A 19,914-nucleotide genomic window follows, 5' to 3' on the forward strand; every position below is an offset into this window, starting at 1 on the left:
CACCAAATAGGAGATGGCTGAACAAATCGTGGCATGATAAACAGAATGGAATATTATTGTGCCTTTTGAAATGAATATATGAAGAATTCAGATAAACGTGGGAAGACTTGTGGGAAGGGATGTAGAGAGAATTCAGCATAATCACAACAATATACACAAGGATTATAATAATACAAATAAAACAACACTGTAAGGTAACTCCAACTGTAATGGTCTCAGATAGTGGTGGTAAAATATACCTCCCTACTTTCAGTTTTTCAATTGAAGGACTATACATGTGGAATCTAGCACACATATACACATATACATTATTTGGAAATATTAGATATTCATTAAGAGCAGGGTTAAAACATCTGATTTTAAATTAAGATATATCAATAGATTAGGGAATAGATAAACAAATTGTAACAAACAAGTGTAATGCAATATTATTGTGCTATAATTAGTGATGAATATGAAGAATGCAGAGAAGGTTGGGAAGATTTATATGAAATAATGCCGAATGAAGTGAGCAGAGCCAAGAAAACAATATACACAGTGACTATATTCATATATTTGGAAGTAAAAGGGATGTAAAAACAAAAGATACCAATAGAAATAAAATAAAATAAAGAAATAGAAAAATAAAATAAGATGAAAGGATATCAACCAGAATGAGGAAAAGCATCACAGAGACCCACTAAATTTTAGAAGAATGAATGCCTCCTAAAAGCTCTCAGGCACAAGTGGATGTGTTGGTTATCAATCATTTAGGGCTGACAAGCTTGTTAGTAACTTGGCTAGCACTGGCTTCTTGGGTGCTCTCTGTTCTCTCACTGACTGCCTGCATTTAGGGCCTGTCACTGTTGTCACACATCCAGTCAAAAAAGGGCAAAAGGAATCAAGGTAGCTGAAGCCAGAACAAGCCAACGAGAAATTATAAAGTGCCTATTCATGGTATTGCACTGTGCCAAGTACTGAGCTTACAACAACTAAAAAAAAACCCATTAATTTTACTGTCGACATTCTAGTAAAAATCTTGACAGGAAGGATGTTCAAAGCTTGACTAAAATGAGCTTGACAATGTCTCTGGCTTTTAGTCATGGACAGTATCCTCGTCACCCATTATCAGGCGCTGCTCTTTGCCTTGGACTTCTGTCAGAGTAAATCCATCACATCATGTCTCACTCTGGGTGATCACTTCACCTTGCTGGGCCTCAGCCTGAGGGACTGAGGTAGGGTGCTCTCTGAGGGGCCTCCCAGCCATCAAGTTCTATGTCTCTAAATGGCCTCTGAATTTATACTGCTCCATTCTGAAGTCAACTCACCTTCTTTTAGTGCTGCTGCTAATAATGAGGCAGCCTGGGGGGCTTCTCCTGGGTCAGGCTTAATAAGGAGATGAGGTTCTAAATGGACATCCTCAAGTCCACCCATTTCTCCAAGTTCCGCATAGATATGAAGCTTTTCTTCCAAATATGTGCAGATCTGTTGGTCGTGGTTACTAAGTAGCTCTGCAAAATTATATTTGCCAAAGGGTAATGCCACTGTTAACATTAGAACAAACACTATTCCTAATGAGATAATATATAATATATACTTAGCAAACCTTAGAGAACTTATACTGACTTGTTCAGTTGTGTATGATTCTCTGTGACCCCATTTGGGGTTTTCTTGACAGAGATACTGGAGTGGTTTGCTTTTTCTTCTCCAGCCCATTTTACAGATGAGGAAACTGAGGCAAACAGGATTAAGTGATTGCTCAGGGTCACACAGCTAGTAAGCATCTGAGGCTGGATTTGGACTCAGGAAGATGAGTCTTCCCAACTCCAGGCCTGGCTCCTATCCACTGTGCCACCCAGCTGCCCAAAGAACTTTTACAGGTTGCTCCAAATAGTTTTAAGTTATTAAAATTACAATAAAATTTGGGGGGGCACTCTACATAAATGTTAGCTATTGTTATTATAATATGGATCCAAGTTATAATTTCATTAAATCAATACTCACTAAGCTCCTACTTTATGTGAGGCTTGCTGCTGGCCCACACAAAAGCAGGAGTCTCTAACCCCAAGAAGTTTAGATTGTACTGGGGAGAGCAGGAAGAGAGGACAAAAGTATCTGCTACAGCAATGCCATCAATCTGGTGACAATTGTTACTTTCTCTTCAATCTTGAATCTGACATTAAGAATAGACCTTTAGATGATGCTGTCATGACCCACCAACAAATACAATACAAAAGTGTAAAAAGACTGAAGCTTCAGACTGCCTTAGGTAGGTCTGAATACATTGGCTTGCTTTTTTTCTGTTTATAAGCATTCATAGTCTTCAGCCAGCCTTATGTGTGTGATTTTCACTGACTAATTATACCAATTACACATATAGATGTTATTAAATATAAATATATAACATGTATACATATAAATATATACATATAGAATATAAATATATGTGATATACTATACACATAATATAAATATATTACACATAACATTATACTGAATACATGTGTTATACAAATATAATAAATATATTATTTATAATATATTGCACTGTACATATTATATAATATAAATATATAATGTGATACATACAATAATAAGAAATATTTTGCTTGTAATACATCATATTACAAATATTGCATAATATAAATACATTAATATGATGATTATATAACATATTCAATATATTAATATAAAATATCCCACTAAAATATATTATGTACTATTCAATAAATATATAATACATATTATATCTAAACTATACATATATATAATTTATAAATAATTATATATATATTACATATATATTAAATCAACTAGAAATTTTGTTGAAAAAATGAATACAAATGGAAGCAAGATAGGGTATGCATTGGAAAGAGCAGCTATTTGTAAGACAGAACCCTCAAGTTTTGATCCTTGCTCTACAATGAATTATCTCTCTCACTTTGGACAATACACCTCACGTCTCTGGACTCAATATCCTTATCCATAAAATGTGAGAGTGGACCAGATAATCTCTAAGACCCTTGCATCTCTAACATGCTAGGGCTTCCTTGACCATGACAATGGTATATACAATTGGATAGTAGTATATAAAATAGAGTGCGAGGGCACTCAACCCTCTGGCATTCACCTTAAGAACAAGCACATGGGATGCCCAGACTGGGTAGCTGGGCTGAAGGACACACTGTACCTTGGCATTGCTGGATTCTGGCCACTCTTGCTTCAGTCTTCTTTTTGTCCTCGTCGGATTCACTCGTCCTTCCCCCTTCTTCCTCTGGGCAACTAGAAAAGACAATCATTGACAGAGACAGCTTGAAATGAAATCCTTATGTTCTCATTTTAGATTCATTAGGAAATACACTGGAATAATGACCTATAGACTGACCTATGCAGTACTGTATGGAGAAATTTGGCATATGGTAGATCCCTTCTGGACACCATCCAGTACCAAGAGGACTTCATAATACTATAAGACAGTTCCATGGCTCAGAACCCAAGGACAGTGTTACAATGAGGTCTCAGCATGGAAGAAAAACATGTTTGGCAGACAGTGAAATGAAACGTGAACTTCTGCTTTCTAATACATGTAGCCTTTTTCATTTACTTTTTTTGGAGGGGGAGAGCTGCAGAAAAGGAAAACTAAAGCTGAGTATAACTTTCTTTAAGTATCCTTTAAGATCCATCGAATAATCTTTTTCTTCATTTGAAAACTGCTTATTCATAATCTTTTACCACTTATCTGTTGAGGAAAGACTCTTCTTCCTTTCCTTCTTTATTTCTTTCTTGCTTTCTTTCTTTTTCTTTCTTTCCTTCTTTCTTCCTTTCTTCCTTGTTCTTTCTCATTTTTTCTTTTCTTTCCTTCCTTCCTCTCTGCCTTCCTATGTGTATATATCAATTATTAATATTTTGGATATTTGGGGTATAATATGCTGTATAAATTTACCCCAACTATTTCCCTTCTAATTCAAATTATATTTGTTGTGTTTGTGCAAAAGCAATGGTTAATAAAGAAAATTGTCCATTTTATCTTCTATGATGACCTCTATTCTTTGATTAGTTTAAGGATTCTCCCTTAGGGAAAAGAAACAAATATTCCTTCAGAAACTTAGTATCTTCAAAGGGTACTGAGCTAGTTAAATAAGAAAGAGAAACTTGGGATAGATTGGTTCTCTTCTGAGAATCTTAGGAGAGGCAAGAGGAAGAAGTACAGAAGCAATATACTAAAGTAGAAAGGAAGGAAGAAGGCATAGGTAAAACTTGCTATTTCTTAAAACTGGGAAAGAAGAGAATACAAAAAGGAGAGGTAGAGAAAGCAGGCATCAGATGAATCTCACTTTTATATGGATTGGAAAAAGAACATTAAAAACACAGCCTGGGCATTTGACTGGGGGGTGGAGCCTAGATGGCGGCTGGAAAGCAGGGACTTGTGTGCGCTCCCTGCCAGGTCCCTCCAAAAACCTATAAAAAATGGCTCTGAACAAATTCTAGAACTGCAGAACCCACAAAACAGCAGAGGGAAGCAGGGATCCAGGACAGCCTGGATGGTCGCTGGATGAGGTCTATCGCACATGGAGCGGAGGGAAGCAGAGCTCAACGTGGGCGGAGGCAGGACCAACCAGATCAGGAGCCAGGAGGAACAGGCCCTAGCGCCCTGAATCAGTAAGCTGTGGCAGTTACCAGACTTCTCAACCCACAAACACCAAAGACAACAGAGAAGGTTAGTAGGAAAAGCTGCGGGGGACAGAGTTCACAGATTGGCCACTGCCCCCGGGGGGCAGCAGGGGTGGTGCAGCTATAGAACTACAGCTGCAGTTACTTCTGGCCCCAGGCCCACCTGGTGGGAGGAATTAAGTGGCGGATCAGAGCAGGAGTGAAGAGCCTGCTTAAGATTTGCATCACATCTGGGTTGGCAGTTCTTGGAGAAGAAGGAGTGCTGGTGTGGCTGAGCTGGCTGTATAGAAATAGCTTTGAAATCAACAGCGCATCCCCTCAAGCTTGGAACAAAGTACTCTTTGCTCTACAGGCAGTCATACCCCAAAGGAAAAACTCAAGGGTCAAATAAGTTGGCTGGAAACATGGCCAGGCAGCAAAAACACACTCAGATTCAGTCTCAGACTTTGGAATCTTTCTTTGGTGACAAAGAAGACCAAAACATACAGCCAGAAGAAGTCAACAAAGTCAAAGAGCCTATATCAAAAGCCTCCAAGAAAAACATGAATTGGTCTCAGGCCAAGGAAGAACTCAAAAAGGAGCTGGAAAAGCAAGTTAAAGAAGTAGAGGAAAAATTGGGAAGAGAAATGAGAATGATGCAAGAAAACCACGAAAAACAAGTCAATGACTTGCTAAAGGAGACCCAAAAAAATAGTGAAAGAAATATTGAAGAAAACAACACCTTAAAAAATAGACTAACTCAAATGGCAAAAGAGCTCCAAAAAGCCAATGAGGAGAAGAATGTCTTGAAAGGCAGAATTAGCCAAATGGAAAAGGAGGTCCAAAAGACCACTGAAGAAAATACTACCTTAAAAAAAATTAGATTGGAGCAAGTGGAAGCTAGTGACTTGATGAGAAATCAAGATATTATAAAACAGAACCAAAGGAATGAAAAAGTGGAAGACAACATGAAATATCTCATTGGAAAAGCCACTGACCTGGAAAATAGATCCAGGAGAGATAATTTAAAAATTATTGGACTACCTGAAAGCCATGATCAAAAAAAGAGCCTAGATATCATCTTTCAAGAAATTATCAAGGAGAACTGCCCTGATATTCTAGAGCCACAGGGAAAAATACAAATTGAAAGAATCCACAGATCACCTCCTCAAAAAGATCCCAAAAAGAAAACTAGGAAGATTGTCACCAAATTCCAGAGCTCCCAGGTCAAGGAGAAAATACCACAAGCAGCCAGAAAGAAACAATTTGAGTATTGTGGAAAAACAATCAGGATAACACAGCATCTAGCAGCTTCCACATTAAGGAACCGAAGGGCTTGGAATACAATATTCTGGAGGTCAATGGAGCTAGGATTAAAACCAAGAATCACCTACCCAGCAAAACTGAGTATCATGCTCCAAGGCAAAATATGCACTTTCAATAAAATAAAGGACTTTCAAGCTTTCTCAGTGCAAAGACCAGAGCTGAATAGAAAATTTGACTTTCAAACACAAGAATCAAGAGAAGCATGAAAAGATAAACAAGAAAGAGAAATCATAAGGGACTTACTAAAGTTGAACTGTTTTGTTTACATTCCTACATGGAAAGATGATGTGCATGATAGACCTCAGTATCATAGTAGCTGATAGGAATATGCATATAAATATGTGTGTCTATGTATGTATATATGTAGGTGTGTGTGTGTGTGTGTATATATATATATATATACATATATATATATATAGACAGAGGGCACAGGGTGAGTTGAATATGAAGGGATGATATCTAAAAAATAAAATCAAATTAAGGGATGAGAGAGGAATATATTGAGAGAGGGAGAAAGGGAGAGATAGAATGGCGTAAATTATCTCACATAAAAGTGGCAAGAAAAAGTGGTTCTCTAGGAAGGGAAGAGGGGGCAGGTGAGAGGGAATGAGTAAATGTTGCTCCCATCGGATTTGACCTGAGGAGGGAATATCATACACACTCAATTGGGTATCTTACCGCACAGGAAAGAAGGAGGAAGAAGATAAAAATGGGAGGACGATAGAAAGGAGGGCAGACGGGGAGGAGGTAATCAAAAACAAACACTTTTGAAAAGGGACAGGGTCAAGGGAGAAAATTCAATAAAGGGGGTTAGGTTAGGAAGGAGCAAAAGATAGTTAATCTTTCACAACATGAGTATTGTGGAAGGGTTTTACATAATGATACGCATGTGGCCTATGTTGAACTGCTTGCCTTCTCAGGGAGGGTAGGCGGGGAGGGCAGAGGGGAGAGAATTTGGAACTCAAAATTTTAAAAACAGACGTTCAAAAAACAGCAACAAAAATAGTTTTTGCATGTAACTAGGAAATAAGATACACAGGCAATGGGGCGTAGAAATTTATCTTGCCCTACAAGAGGAGAAGGGAAAAGGGGATGGGAGGGGAGTGGGGTGACAGATGGGAGGGCTGACTGGGGAATGGGCAACCAGAATATATGCCATCTTGGAGTGGGCAGGAGGGTAGAAATGCGGAGAAGATTTGTAATTCAAACTCTTGTGAAAATCAATGCTGGAAACTAAATATATTAAATAAATTACATACAAAAAAAACACAACCTGCACACACACTTTTAGACACACCTACAAACAATTTGGCGATAAAATGTATCAATTGAAACATGGAAGACAACAAATGGAAGAAGAAAAAGGGGATGATTGGTGATGATTAAGAGGGGGGATAACACTAGAGAGAGAATATTCTCAAGCAAAACAAACTTCCTAATCCAGAAGTGGGGATTAACAGAGAAAAGAAAAGGAAAAAAAAAAGAAAAGAGGAAGGGAAAGGGGAAAAGAATAGGAAGAGGAAGGGGAAGGGGAAGGGAAGGGAATGATAAAAGAAAACTAGGACCTCTTGGGTTGTCTATCAACTGGTAAATGGCTGAACAAGTTGTTGTATATCAATGTGATGAAATACTATTGTATCATAAGAAATGATGAAAGAGATCATATCAGAGAATCCTGGGTAGTATGAACTGATGCCGAGCAAAATAAGGAGGACCAAGAGAAAAAAATTATAAAAGAACAACATTATGATGAAAAATAGTTTTGAAAGATTTATGACCTATGCAACGATCAACCATGTCTCCAGAGGACCTATGATGAAGCAAGCTATTCATCTCCTGATAGAGAAGCAATGGTCCCAGAGTGCAGAAAGGGACATATATTTGGGGTCACGGCCGCTATTTGGATTTGCTTTGCTTGATTATGATTATTTGTTACAAGGGGTGTTTTCGTCTCTCTTATCGATGGGGGGGGGGAAGGCACAGGGGATAGGAAAGTTAGCAATATTGATACAAAGAAAATTAAAGAAGGTCACTGACATGTATATTTTTTGGAGGGGGGAAGGCAAGGCAATTGGGGTTAAGTGACTTGCCCAAGGTCACACACAGTAAGTGTGTCAAGTGTCTGAGGCTGGATTTAAACTCAGGTCCTCCTGACTCCAGGGCCAGTGCTCTACTCACTCCACCACCTACCTGCCCCTACTGACACATTTTTAATGTTCAAAAGAGAATAGGTGGAAGTCTAAATGGAAGCACAGGCAAGCAGGACAGTTTGGAAAGTTACATGTGGAATTTATTTTATATTTTTTTAAGAAAGCAAGCTGTAGGAAAAGGAGACTCACAGCTTCATACATAATCCTCTTTTATGTGTTTCACTGTGTACATGGAAATTCCTGTTTTGTTTATTTGTTGTTTACATTGAGAATAGGAAATGCATCTTTAAAAAAATTTTTTTTAAAATATTTTCCCCTACCAAACTATGAAATCAGGTAGATAAATTATAGGACTTGGCATCATGAAGACTGGGCTCCAAATACTGCCTCAGATATTTCCTAGCTCTATGATTCCGGACAGGTAATCTAAGTTCTGTCAGCCTATTTCATAAAACTGGGACAACAATAGCACCTACCTCACAAGATTGTTGCAAGCATCAAATGAGACAACATGTGACGTTTGTAAACCTTAAAGGGTTATTATTATTGTTAGCGCAGCTAGGTGGTGCCACAGAGCATAGAACACTGGGCTGGGGGTCAGGAAGACTCATCTTCCTGAGTTCAAATCTGTCCTCAGATACTTGGTAGCTATGTGACCCTGGACAAGACACAAACCCTGCAAAATGAGCTGGAGAAGGAAATGGCAAACCACTCCAATATCTTTGCCAAGACAACCCCAAATGGGGTCACAAAGAGTTGGACACAATTGAACAACAAAATTATTATTGTTATTAAGTTCACAATAAAAATATATTTTTTAACTCTAATAACTTCAAGATGACCTTGGTCATTTCTACAAGAAGGTGATAAGAAAAAGAATGCAGTTAAGGATATTGCTTTTGTTATGTTCGGTCATTTCAGTCATGTCTGATTTTTGGTAACCCCATTTTGGAGTTTTCTTCGCAAAGATACTGGAATGGTTTGTCATTTCCTTCTCCAGCTCATTTCATAGATGAAGAAACTGAGGCAAACAGGGTTAAGTCATTATTCAGGGTCACACAACCAATTAAGTGTCTGAGGCCAGATTTGAACTCAGGAAGATACGTCTTCCTGACTGCGGGTCCAGCACTCTATATGTTGTACCACCTAGCTTCCCTAGTTAAAGATATACAGATCAAATAATCAATACATTTATTAAGTACCTACTGTTTGCAAGGTGCTCTGTTAGACACTGTAAAGGAAACAAAGAGGAATCAGAAATGGTTCCCTGTCCTTAAAGAGCGTATAGTCTAACTGGGGAGACAAGAAACATGACATAAAAAGACAGCTCATAATACATACTAATGTTATAGGTATGCTTTGAATGGTACAGATAGGGCACTATAGGAATTCTGTGTAAAGAGAGAGCACTAGGTGTTGAGGTAGTCAGGGAAGGCTTCATGGAAGAGTTGTGACCGATGGAGCGGGTTCTTGAAGGATGGCTAGGAGTCAGACGGGTGGACAGGAGGGATGAGGATATTCCAGGCAGGAAAATAACGAAGAAAAAGAGAGGCAGGAGTACCCAAGGCGTGTTCAGGGGAGAGTGGGTAGATCAATCTGGCTGGAACAAAGGCTTTATTTAGGGGAGGATTGGAAATAAGATTAGAATGATCTTCCCTCAAAACCCAGCTCCATCCATTCCCTGCTATAGGATAACGTTGCCACTTTACCTTTCTACTGCTTCTTGTATCCTCCTCATCCAGTTATTACGCTCCTCCTTAGAATTGGTGTGAATTTCATACATCTCAGGGCCAGCAGATGAAGCACTGATGAGAAACATCCCTCTTTCTTCATTGGCTACTTCTCTCGCAATCAGCTTCTGAAGGGAGATAACAGATGGCTTCTGGTCCTGAGTAAAACAAGAAATTCAGATAAAATGATGTCACTTCCAGAGAAGCCTGTTTCACCTAAATGTCTATTGCTAAAGATATTAACATAGACTAGCAGTTCTCAAACTTTTTAATCTCAGGACTCCTTTAAATTCTCAAAAATTGTTAAAGACCTCCCAAAAGCTCTTGTTTATGAAGGTTCTATCTGTTAACATTTGCCCTATTAGAAATCAAAGCATTTTAATATTATTAAGCAAATAGATTTGACCTCACAAACCCCTTGAAAGAATCTCTTGGCAAACCTGGTGACCCTGACCAACTTTGAGAATCATTTAGACAAACCTTGGTTAACCATGGTAACAGGGGATCAGTCATAGAAATAAATAAATTCCACAAATTCTTTTAAATCATAAGGCTCCATCTACTCCACACAATCCTCTCCCCCTTCCAGCATTTTGCTGGCTTTATTAACATGTAGCTAAATTGACTAGGGAGCATTTAAATTCATTTTATTTTCTTTACTTAATCTGTGGTGGAAGTGCTAGTCGAGTAATATAGGCAAAGTGTGATGAGAGGAAAGACAAGAGACATGGGAAAATTAGTTTGTGAAAACCCACCCAGCTATTTTCTTCTCATTCAAATAAAATAAATCTCAGAAAATAATCTATGGTACTCTGATTTTTTCACCTGCCTCCCCATTTCTTCATTCTAAGAGGCACATCGCCTAGATCAAAAAGATTCTGTATCAAACATCATTTTCTTAGATAACACTCCTATTAGTATTGAAGTGTAAGAAATGACTTGAAAATTTAGATTAAACCTCATCCAATATGAAAGCTTTAAACAGACTGTTGATAGCTAGGTGGTACAGTGGAGAGAGCTCTGGACCTCAACCTGAGCTCAAATTTGGCCTCAGCTACTTATTTGCTGTGTGATCCTGGGTAAGTCACTTAATCTGCCTGCCTAATGGGGATCATAATAGTATCTACCTCCCTTAATTGTTGTAAGAAGTAAATGAGATAATACAATTATCCCTTCCACATTTCAGGGGTTAGAGGCATTGCTCCCCAGTGATCTGGAAAATCCACATAAAATTTTTTGGCCCTCCCTTTGTACCAGAGAAGAAGTCTGAATTATTATGGTATTAAAAGATAAAATATGTTGATTATACAATATTATACAAATATTTTATGCATTTCTGTGTTTCTAAACTTTTTGTGTGTCATCTGCCAGCCTTTGCCTGTTGCCTGCGGCTTCCACAAAACTCCAAAAAAATTGCCATTTAATTTCTTATGCCAATCAGTGATATATCAAAACTGCAATGGAGAAAGTTGTAATGTGGAAGGGATAAATGTATTTGTATAGTGCTTTGCACAATGCCAAACACATAGTACGTACTTAATAAATGCCTGTCTTTCTTTCCTTCCTTGCTTCTTCCCTCTCTCCACATCTAATCCTTAAATTAAATAAATTTTATCAAAGGAAAAAAAAACAACTCCAAAGTAATCTTACAATATAGTTGCTATAATTGAAAAACTTCTCCCACAAACACAAAATTAATGTTTTACATGTTCAAATTTTCTGCATACATTTTGCTGCTGTCTTCTATATCAAAGAGACCTAACATGAGTTGCTGTGCCAGCAAACTGAAATTAGTTTTCTAACCCTGTGGCCTTTTAATTTTGTAAATATTATAAATTTATAGCTATCTTTGACATCTCTCACCCCAAATCAGGAATAGTTATTTGTATTTTTCAGGTACAATTCTTTTGGCATGCCATATTCGACTCTTATCTAATCATATTTTAACTGATACTATCTTTTATGAATTACTTTTTTAAATCCTTCCAACTCTATATGGAAAAATGCAGAAGTGGAATTCTCAGAAATGAAGCCAAATCAACCAAAGGCCTGAAATGATTTGAGGGCAGTCACAAAAAGAGGGGGGGGGAGAGGGAGAGGAAGGGGGGAAGACAGAGAGAGAGAGAGAGAGAGAGAGAGAGAGAGAGAGAAAGGGACATAGATAGATAGACAAATACAAACAAACAAGCTCACAGACCCCAGTTAAAAACCTCTGGATTCTTAAGGTCCAAGCTAGCTTTGACATTTCATGAATCTAAGAACTATAATTACATAGCTAAACACTAGTTTTTTTACCATAGAGTTATCCCTAAGGTACTTGTCATGAGAGTCCCTTATGGGTGAGCTTGTCTTATAAAGAAACCCTTTCGGTTCATTACTTAAACAATTAAATCCCTTTTGATGAGGTCTGAGCTAAGAGTATAGCCAGAATGACTGTTGTAAATCTAATTTTCCCTATGGTCTTTACAAAATGCAAGGAAAATATGTTGCCAAAAATTAAGGCAAATATTATCACATACAAAGTATGTTGACTTTGTTTGGAGAAGCTTGTCAAGGTCTTCATAAAATATCTCTACTTTTTCATTTCCAATGATGGATGTTGGGACACAAGCTATAATTATCTCCATGATAATCTTAGAGTTATATTTTGTATATAAAGCCTCCATTAAAGCTCTATTCTGTTGCCTCTGGGAATCCCTCCTGAGCAGGAAAAGCTTTGAGTCTGTCTTCCAACCAGCTTTGCTAAATTTGCAGAAGCTCAGTATCAAAGGGCTGGCCTTCAAATGATAAATTTTTTTGAACAAAAGAGTTCACAGAACTACCTTTTAAGAAATGAAAAAGTTATGTTCTGTATTAGTGGAGAGTGTACCAGTAAGAAATAAATGTCCTTTTCTATCAAGAAAAGATCCTTGACAATTGAAGCCTGTTTGCATGTATTTATAATGGGAACAATTCACTGCCAAAGGTGTTATAAACAATTTCCTGAACTGTGGTTTAGTTTGCAGTTCTTTTCTTTAGGCTGATTATCTATTCTTTTACGTAAAAAATCATGAATTAAGAAATTAGCAACTGGACTGCAACGTGACCTAGTGGATCTATGATTTCATGTATTCCTACTGTACCTTCTTAGCTGTATGATTCTCATATGTATATTTCCCTAAAACCTCCATAGAGGATCCACTTAATGTACACTAGGTGGACGTTCTGTGGTTCTTTTAACATTGTGAGGTTACCAGTGTAGCACATGAGATAACCACTTATTGAATCTCCTTTTCAATATTATTTAAAATTACATGGATTTGATATCATGTCATTTTTGGTTAAAAATTCAGCTTAGTTTTATACCCCCCATGAATACTTCCATTGCCCTTTGGGTTACTTTTGATTCTGATTCTTCAGAGATTCTGGTGTTTGATGATTTACACTCACATGACAGAACTGTAGGAATATAGGTTTTAAGAAGATGGGTTCTTACAGCATCAGTCTAGGACTGCTGAAAGTATGGCACAATTTCCCAAGTACAAAGCACTCCAAATTCTTCCTCTTAACTCAATTCTGGGTCCATCTGTAACAACCCAACTGAGATATGCATATACATTGACAGAGTAACTTGACAGGCTGCCTATCAAGGTGTATATCGCAGTCTAGGTAACATGCATTTTATGTCTGTTTTGCTTTTCCAGTGTGAATGATTACACAATCTCTTTTGCATTGCCATGGATTTCACTGAGGATCCTTTGTAGTGTTCTGGGGTTGAATGCAATTAGCACAATGTCATCTAGGACATTAGGAGAATCCCATCACTAATAATGAGTCTTTCTATTTGAACTCCACATGATACAGTCAGGAATATGTGTGTGTGATTATGTACATATCATATATAAATGTATATGTATATGTATTCATATATACACATGTGTACAAACACACACACGAATTTCTGAGTAGACTACAAGCTTTTGGCCTCTTGATCCCAATCTATATTTTTGAAAACTATTTTTTGACATCTTCTCCTATTCCAACCTTTGCATTGACATTACTAAATATCAGTGTATATTGACTTAGTTTGGAGAAGCTTGTCAAGGTCTTCATAAACTGTCTCTACTTCTCCATCCTCAATAATGGATGTCGGTCAATGAGGTACCATTATCTTCATGATAATCTTATATTATCAGGATGATAGAAAGGCAATAAGTTCAATTACACCATGAAATGAGATTTCTTGCTACCGTTAGGAAGAGTCAGTCAGTCAACGAGCATTTATTAATTCCCTACTATGTACCAGGTACTATGCTAAGCTTCTAGCATAAGATAGATACAAGAAAAAATAAACAGTCCCTGCTCTCAAGGAGCTTACAGGCTAATGGAAGAAAGAGCATAAAAACAGCTATGCACAAATAAGAATAACTTATGACTTACAGCTGAAAATTGGGGGTATTCTCAGAGGGAAGACACTAAGATTAAATGGGAAGAAGCAAGTAGAAATTAACTGTGCAACTCCTCTATTCACAACCTCTGAGGTGAACCGATGAGTTACCCTTCCATTACCAATTCTTTATATATTCTGGTTTCATTTATAATTCTGTGAGTGAAATTCAATAAAGGTCAACTGAGGCATGTATTCTCTAAGCAAGACAACAGTTGATTAGCAGGATGAGAGTCTAACAATAGAGTGGGTCAATGGTTGCTTCAGTTTAAGCCAAAGACCCCTAGACCAAGATGCAGCTTGGTCTTTTTTAAGCACAGAACAAAGAACAGAACAGGGTAGATGAAGAAATAATACAATCGGTTACAGGTTTAGCAGCATCATGGGGGTGAGGACAACATGATTGGTTACAGAGTCTAGGCGTGAGGGACAATATGATTGGTTGGAAATTGGAAATGAGGGGCTAGCAACACTCCCGCCCCCATCTCCTGTGACTAGAAATGTACATTGTTTGAGCCCACTTGGAAGGTTAGAGATAGCAGACCAGACTTCTTTGGACAGCAAACCAGACATCCTTGAAGGATAGCTTGGTGATGTAAAGATACTAGACCAGACTCCCTGGTGTTCACCCATATCCCCCAAGGATAACAAATTTCCTTGAAGCAAGAACAGAACAGTGATTAGCAAGAGAATTAGATTTCTAAACTTAATTCATTACAGACCAGCTGAATTTATTAACTAAGTTCAGAGACAAAAGAACCATGACTTAAGCAGTTACAGAACAAAATCTTTTGATTATAAATAGTATCAGTTAAAAATGATGCAGGATTAATTTAATCTTCTCAATATTAAGAATGCAAATATGGGTGTGGTTTGGTTTCTCCAGCAAATGTCATATCTGTTGGTTGTTGGACAAAGATTACACATTAAGAATACCCAAAGTTAAATTAATGTCTATAGAAAATCGAAGAATGTTCTGATCCTTAGAACCTCCTGACCTCAAGCTTCAATTTTCTACCACTCTGCTCTTCCATCATCATCCAAGAAGTAAAAACACTGCCCCACCACACAGAAGCATTTTGTACTTTTGTCCATTTCATGAGTCACAATACCCCATAGCCCTCACAACCAATCTTTTCCTTATGGTCAATTTTCTAGTGATAATCTCTATGCTTGGACAGGTTGGTTCTCAGATAGCAGAAACAACCAGTCCAAGTCCCAGGCTAAAATCTTTTCAAGCTTGATAGAAATTTTAGAGCTTGTATTTCATTGTCATAGACCCACAGTACTTGCTATGGTAAGATTATTGGGTGAAGACTTTTGTTCTATGTTAGGATTTTTTTCTGCTTTGTTCCACTTTTTGACCCAGAGCTATGATTTCATGAGTGTGGGCAACTCCTAGTGTTGAAATCCCTTCTATCAATATACAAAACAGTAACTCCTCTGGAACTTAGTCATAAAGAACTTCCTGGAGCACTGAGAGTTTAAGTGGCTTACCCACAGTCACTCAGCTAATATATGTAAACCCAAGATCTTCTAACTACAAGACTGGCCCTCTATTCATTAGATGACGCTATCTCTCGTAGAATTAAAAGCCACGAGTAAATAAAAATGTGTTGAGATTTTGACTGACACCGCTAAATTGCACAAGTTTACTTTGGATACCAGCGAATCCAATTCAGCCAACACTTTAATGCACTGATATCTCTCATTAAAGACTCAGGACTTGTATAAATGAACAATTTATTAACCTCAATAATAGGAAAATGAAACCACAATTAACTTGATAACTATCCTTTACTAATATGAATACTGTCTTAGTTTGAAGAAAATACCAATGACGATAACATGCTGTCTTACATACACCGTCATGGTTGAATATATTGCTGAATGGCCACATGGTTCTTGTGTGTATGTGGAGTCTGTCTTTTGAGTTGTGTCTCTAGTCTTTGTTTATAGAGCCTGTAGCTTTGCCTTTTTGTCTCATGAGCCATGCGACTCCTTTGCTCAGAAAAAAATGCCACCCCCTCTCATTACTGTATTCCCAAGTTGGTCGGCTGATTATTTCCAGAATGCCACAGCTATCCCACATCTAAAGTTTGGCTGAATTCACTGTGTCCTCATAACATTTCTTCAGCCCGCTTTACTCAAAATTATATAAGAACATAAGACGTGATTCTAGGTCAAAACATTAGTCCATCTAATCCAGTGTTCTACATAAGCGTTTTGGGGGCTGTGTGATGACTGTACCCTTGGCCTACTATATCAACTTCCAAGATAACTTTGATCAGTAGTGACTTCATTGAATTAGCTGGTTAATGAAATCAAAATAAGAATTTTTTTTAGAAAACACAATACACATTAAAAAGGATATTGGCACACACACACACACACACAAAGACACAGAGGAATTGATCAGGGAAGAACTGAGTAAGTAAGAGATCCCTAGTTTAAATCATTCTCACAAAGAACAAGGGAACAAAAGAGGTAAAGAAGAAAAGAAATAAAAGGGGCCTGGAGTTTTCATTTGGAACTCTCCTCCTTGGATGTTCCAGTATTACAGGGATTCCCTAGAGAATTTAAGACTTAATTAGATAATCAGTGTTTGACGTGCTTCCTTTACACATCAAAACTCTTTCTTTCAGATGACTTCTGCATGGATGAATGCTTATGGAATATCTACTTATTGTGAATATAGAAGCTAATATGAATGAGCTGTGTGGATTTTGCACACCTAGAATACTGGTGTCTAGAAACCCACTTACAGACCACTATAAAAGTTCATCCATGCCAGATGTAGCTAGCCAGCCCGGTGGATGACTATTTGAGCACTAGACTTGGAGTCAGAAAGACCTGAGTTCAAATCTTGTCTCAGATACTTAAGCTATGTGACCCTGGGGAAGTCACTTGACCTCTCTCAGCCTCAGTTTCCTAGTCTGTAAAATCGGGATAATAACATCACCTACCTCCTAGGATTGTTATGAGAATCAAATGAGATAATTTACGTGCAGCACTTTACACACCTTTAAGTGCTCATAAAGGGAAGCACGCTAGTGCAGGCTTGTGAGCTCTTACAATTGTAAGAGACAGTATACCTCCGTAAATGCAGGTGGCAGCCACTCTCTGGAGGATCTAACCCAGAATGCAGGTTGAGCACCTAGAAGGTGTGTTACATAGGAAACTCAAGATATCAACACATGAACCAGCTGAGGCTAAGAGACATACCAGGACGGTAGTGTCTGAATGGTACAGAGAAGGGGCTTCTATCTTCTGTCACAATAGTCACCATAGTCCTCTTGCCATCTCCATCTTTATCTTATGAATTCACTAATTCTACTGGTCAGTAATTTCATTAATGGAAACCACTGAACTTCTAGTAGCAGACATGATGATAATATATTTGTATAGTATTTTTTAACTTTTAAAAGAACTTATTTTATTTCATTTTATTTATGCTACAGTTTCCCCCTTTACATCTTCCAGGAGTGCTGCCCTTAATACTCCAGATTTTAAGGGAAAATTTCTATTAACATTTCTCATAATCTACCATACTTTGATCCTATATCTGAGTCTTCATCTGTCAAAGGAGAATCTCATGCCTTTATCCTCCATGCATTCTATCTCCTTGATAAATCCAGTTGTTAATCTCTGAACCTTTTCCAATTCCCTGATATATTTCTCCAGGTAGAGCAACCAGGATTTATTTACATTTGATACTCCAGACAGGCAAGGTTTAAATTTGTCCTTTGTAAAGGGCACAAGGAATAGGAAAACCTCAGCTACTCATGACAGAAGCAAGTGACTGAAATAGCAAGGGAGGCTGTGAGTTGAGAACAAGACTAGCCCTGACTATTAGCTGTCACCACAAGTTCTTCATGCGCTCAGCAAATGGTATGTTTATGAGGCCTATAACATGATCTACAAAAAGATCAAGAAACTCATATGCAACCAGTGATAAGGATGAACTGGCTTCTTCAAGAACAACAGCATTTGCACTAATAAGTGACCATAGTAATCTAGCATTTGGTAAAGCCAAAGATCCAAGGTTTGGGGGAGAGAACTCACCATTTGACAAAAAATTATGAGAAAACTGGAAAGCAGTTTGACAAGGCAAAAACCAACATCTCACATCATATACCAAAATAAGGTCAAAATGGGTAAATGATTTGGCATAAATGGTAATATCATGAGCAAATTAGGGGAGCACAGAAAATTTTACCTGTAAGATCTAAAGAAAAGAGAAGAATTCATGACCAAACAAAAATGGGAAGTAAAATGGATAATGTTGATCACATAATTAAAAAGCTTTTGCACAAACAAAACCAACGTAACCAAAATCAGAAGGAAAGCACAAAACTGGGGGAAAATTTTTACAGCAAGTTTCTCTCTTACAGGCCTCATTTCTAAAATACATAGGGAACCAACCTAAATTTTTTAAAAATAAGAACCATTCCCCAAATAATAATTGGTCAAAAGATGTGAATAGGCAGTTTTCAGAAGAAGAAATCAAAGCTACCAGTAGCCGCTTGAAAAGATGCTCTAAAATTACTATTGATTAGAGCAGGCCTCCACAACTTGCAGCCTGCAGACTGCTTGTGACACACCATATTTTGGGGGCTGCCCAAAATTCTTTGGTTTGCTGCAAGCAGCCTGTGGGCCACAAATTGTGCAGGTCTGGTTTAGAATTAAAACAACTCTGAGGTACCACCTCATACCCATCAGATGACCTAATATGAAAGAGAAAATGACAAATGCTGGAGGGGAATGTGGAAAAATAGGTACATTAATGCACTGCTGGTGGTTCTGTGAACTGTTTCAACCATTCTGTAGAACAATTTGGAAGTATGCCCAAAAGTCTATAAAACTGTGCATACCCTTTAACCCAGCAATAACACTACTGGATCTGTATTCCAAAGAGATCAAAGAAAACGCAAAAGGACCCACATGTACAAAAATATTTATAGCAGCTCTTTTTGTGGTGGCAAAGAACTGGAAACTAAGAGGATGCCTGTCATGGGGAATGGTTGAACCAGTTGTGGTATATGATTGTGATGAAATATTTTTGTGCTATAAGAAATGATAAGCAGGATGACTTCAGAAAAACCTGGGAAGATTTATATGGACATATGCAAAGTAAAGTGAACAGAACTAGGAGAACATTATACACAGTAACAGTAATATTATAATCATCAGCTATGAAAGATAACTTACTCTGATCAAGACAATTCCAAAGGACCCATAATGAAAAACACTATCCACCTCCAGAGAGAGAACTGACGATTTGAGTACAGATTGAAGCATGATTTTTTCACTTTAATTTTTTTTGCTTTTTTGCAAAATGGTTAATAGGGAAATATGTCTTGCATGACTTCACATGCATAACTGATATCATATTGCTTGCCTTCTCACTGGGTGGGAAAGGGGATGGTGGGAGGGATCATTTGGAACTCAAAATTTTTAAAAATGAATGTTATAGATAGGTAGGTAGGTAAGTAGATAGATGGATGAATTAAAAGAATAACAGTTCTGGTTTCCTGATATACCTAGCCCTTCATGGGCCTCTCTGAATGAGTGGCATATTGGATTAATGACATTCATTTGAAGTATCTTATGATCATCCATCCTTAAACATATGCTAGTCTAAGTAGTTATA

The 19,914-nt window shown here is 37.6% G+C and overlaps 1 protein-coding gene across 5 annotated transcripts in view; it reads right to left on the reverse strand.

The window, feature by feature from the left end:
- The window catches only part of ARHGEF28 (Rho guanine nucleotide exchange factor 28), a 276,929-nt gene that overhangs the window by 58,977 nt on the left and 198,038 nt on the right, over positions 1-19,914 (reverse strand). For all 5 annotated transcript variants that reach the window (XM_036763762.1, XM_036763753.1, XM_036763746.1 and 2 more), the window contains 3 exons: positions 9,815-9,993; positions 3,170-3,261; positions 1,308-1,490 (listed from right to left, as the gene is read on the reverse strand). In XM_036763762.1, the coding sequence (XP_036619657.1) occupies positions 1,308-1,490; positions 3,170-3,261; positions 9,815-9,993 (454 nt within the window). The remainder of the gene's footprint in view (positions 1-1,307; positions 1,491-3,169; positions 3,262-9,814; positions 9,994-19,914) is intronic.

This window comes from Trichosurus vulpecula, chromosome 1, assembly GCF_011100635.1.
Source record: "Trichosurus vulpecula isolate mTriVul1 chromosome 1, mTriVul1.pri, whole genome shotgun sequence".
Lineage (NCBI taxonomy): Eukaryota > Metazoa > Chordata > Mammalia > Diprotodontia > Phalangeridae > Trichosurus > Trichosurus vulpecula.